Source organism: Arvicola amphibius, chromosome 12 (assembly GCF_903992535.2).
Source record: "Arvicola amphibius chromosome 12, mArvAmp1.2, whole genome shotgun sequence".
In the NCBI taxonomy this organism is placed as follows: Eukaryota; Metazoa; Chordata; class Mammalia; order Rodentia; family Cricetidae; genus Arvicola; species Arvicola amphibius.
The window spans coordinates 116,561,125-116,562,601 of record NC_052058.2 but is presented as its reverse complement, the minus strand read 5'-3'; the positions used below and the strand labels follow the sequence as shown (position 1 = coordinate 116,562,601).

Sequence of the window (1,477 nt, the reverse complement as noted above, 5' to 3'; positions counted from 1 at the left end):
GAGAGTTCCACCCGCGAGTAGTGGGACTAAAGACTGATACCTCTCCCATAGGAGTATGTCAGTACCGAATGAGCCAAGAGGCTAGAGAAGGAATTAGACCTCATGTCCAGAGGCTTATCCAACAAGGTATTTTGGTGACTTGCCAGTCTCCCTGGAGCACTCCCTTGTTTGCCTTCAAAAAGCCTGGCACTAATGATTACAGACCAGTACAAGACCTAAGGGAAGTTAATAAGAGGGTTCAGGACATGTACCTGACTGTCTCCAACCCATACAACCTTCTCAGCTCACTCCCACTAGACAGGAAATGGTACACTGTTTTATATCTAAAAGACTCTTTCTTTTGCCTGAGGTTATATCATTCCAACCAACCTTTTTTTGCCTTGAATGGAGAGACCTGGAAACTGGACTGGTAGTTCAATTGACCTGGACCAGACTACTCCAAGTGGTCAAAAATTCTTCCCACTCTTTTTGATGAAGCCCTCTACCGGGACCTGGATACCTTCAGAGCTGAAAATCTACAGGTAACCTTGCTCCAGTATGTTGACAATTTACTTTTGGCAACTACTGAACTTGAGTGCAGACAAGGAAACTGAAAAATTACTAATGGATTTAGGTGAGTTGGGGTACCGAGCCTCAGCCTAAAAAGGCTCAGCTTGTGTCAGACAGAGGTTGCTTATTTGGGATATGCCCTCCAAGACAGGAGGCGGTGGGCTAATGGAAGCCAGGAAAAAGACTGTAACTCAGATCCCCACCCCCAACTATACCAAGGCAAGTAAAAGAATTCTTTGGCACTGATGGCTTCTGCAGGCTATGGATACCCAGGTTTGTGACCCTAGCTGCCCCATTGTACCCCCAACCAAAGAAGGGGTGCTTGTGTAGACCCCAGATCACCAGAAAGCCTTTGAAGAAATTAAAAGGGCCTACTGATGGCCCCAGGCTTAGCCTTGCTTGATCTAACCAAACCTTTTACTTTCTATGTGCACGAGAGAGGAGGGGTCGCTGGGGGAGTCCTTATTCAGACTTTGGGAGATTGGAAGAGGCCAGTAGCTTACCTATCCAAAAAATTAAACCCTGTTGCAAGCAGATTGCCTTCCTGCCTGAAAGCTATTGCCTGCCATAGCCCTGCTTATCAAAGATGCTGATAAGCTCACTTTAGGACAAAATACAACTATAGTGGCACCCCACACTCTAGAAAGCATTATCCAATAGCCCTCTATGATGGATGACCAAAGCTCATATGACACATTATCAAAGCCTTTTGTTGACTGAACGAGTGACCTTTGCTCCCTCTGCTGTCCTCAATCCCACCACTCTACTGCCTGAGACTGATGACTCCTCACCTACACATCACTGTACTGATATTCTGACAGAAGAAGCTGGTACTGAAAATGATCTGAAGGATCAGCCTTGGCCTGAGAGTCCAAGCTGGTATGCGGGTGGCAGCAATTTCATGGTTGAAGGTAAGTGGAAGGCGGGG

At 46.6% G+C, this 1,477-nt stretch overlaps 1 protein-coding gene across 1 annotated transcript in view; it reads left to right on the top strand.

The window, feature by feature from the left end:
- Window positions 1–593, top strand: part of LOC119802912 — an 18,126-nt gene extending 17,533 nt beyond the window's left edge. Inside the window, 3 exon segments of the mRNA XM_038314123.1 lie at window positions 4–378; window positions 381–457; window positions 459–593. Coding sequence (XP_038170051.1) covers window positions 4–378; window positions 381–457; window positions 459–593 — 587 coding nt within the window.
- Window positions 594–1,477: the final 884 nt, after the last annotated feature.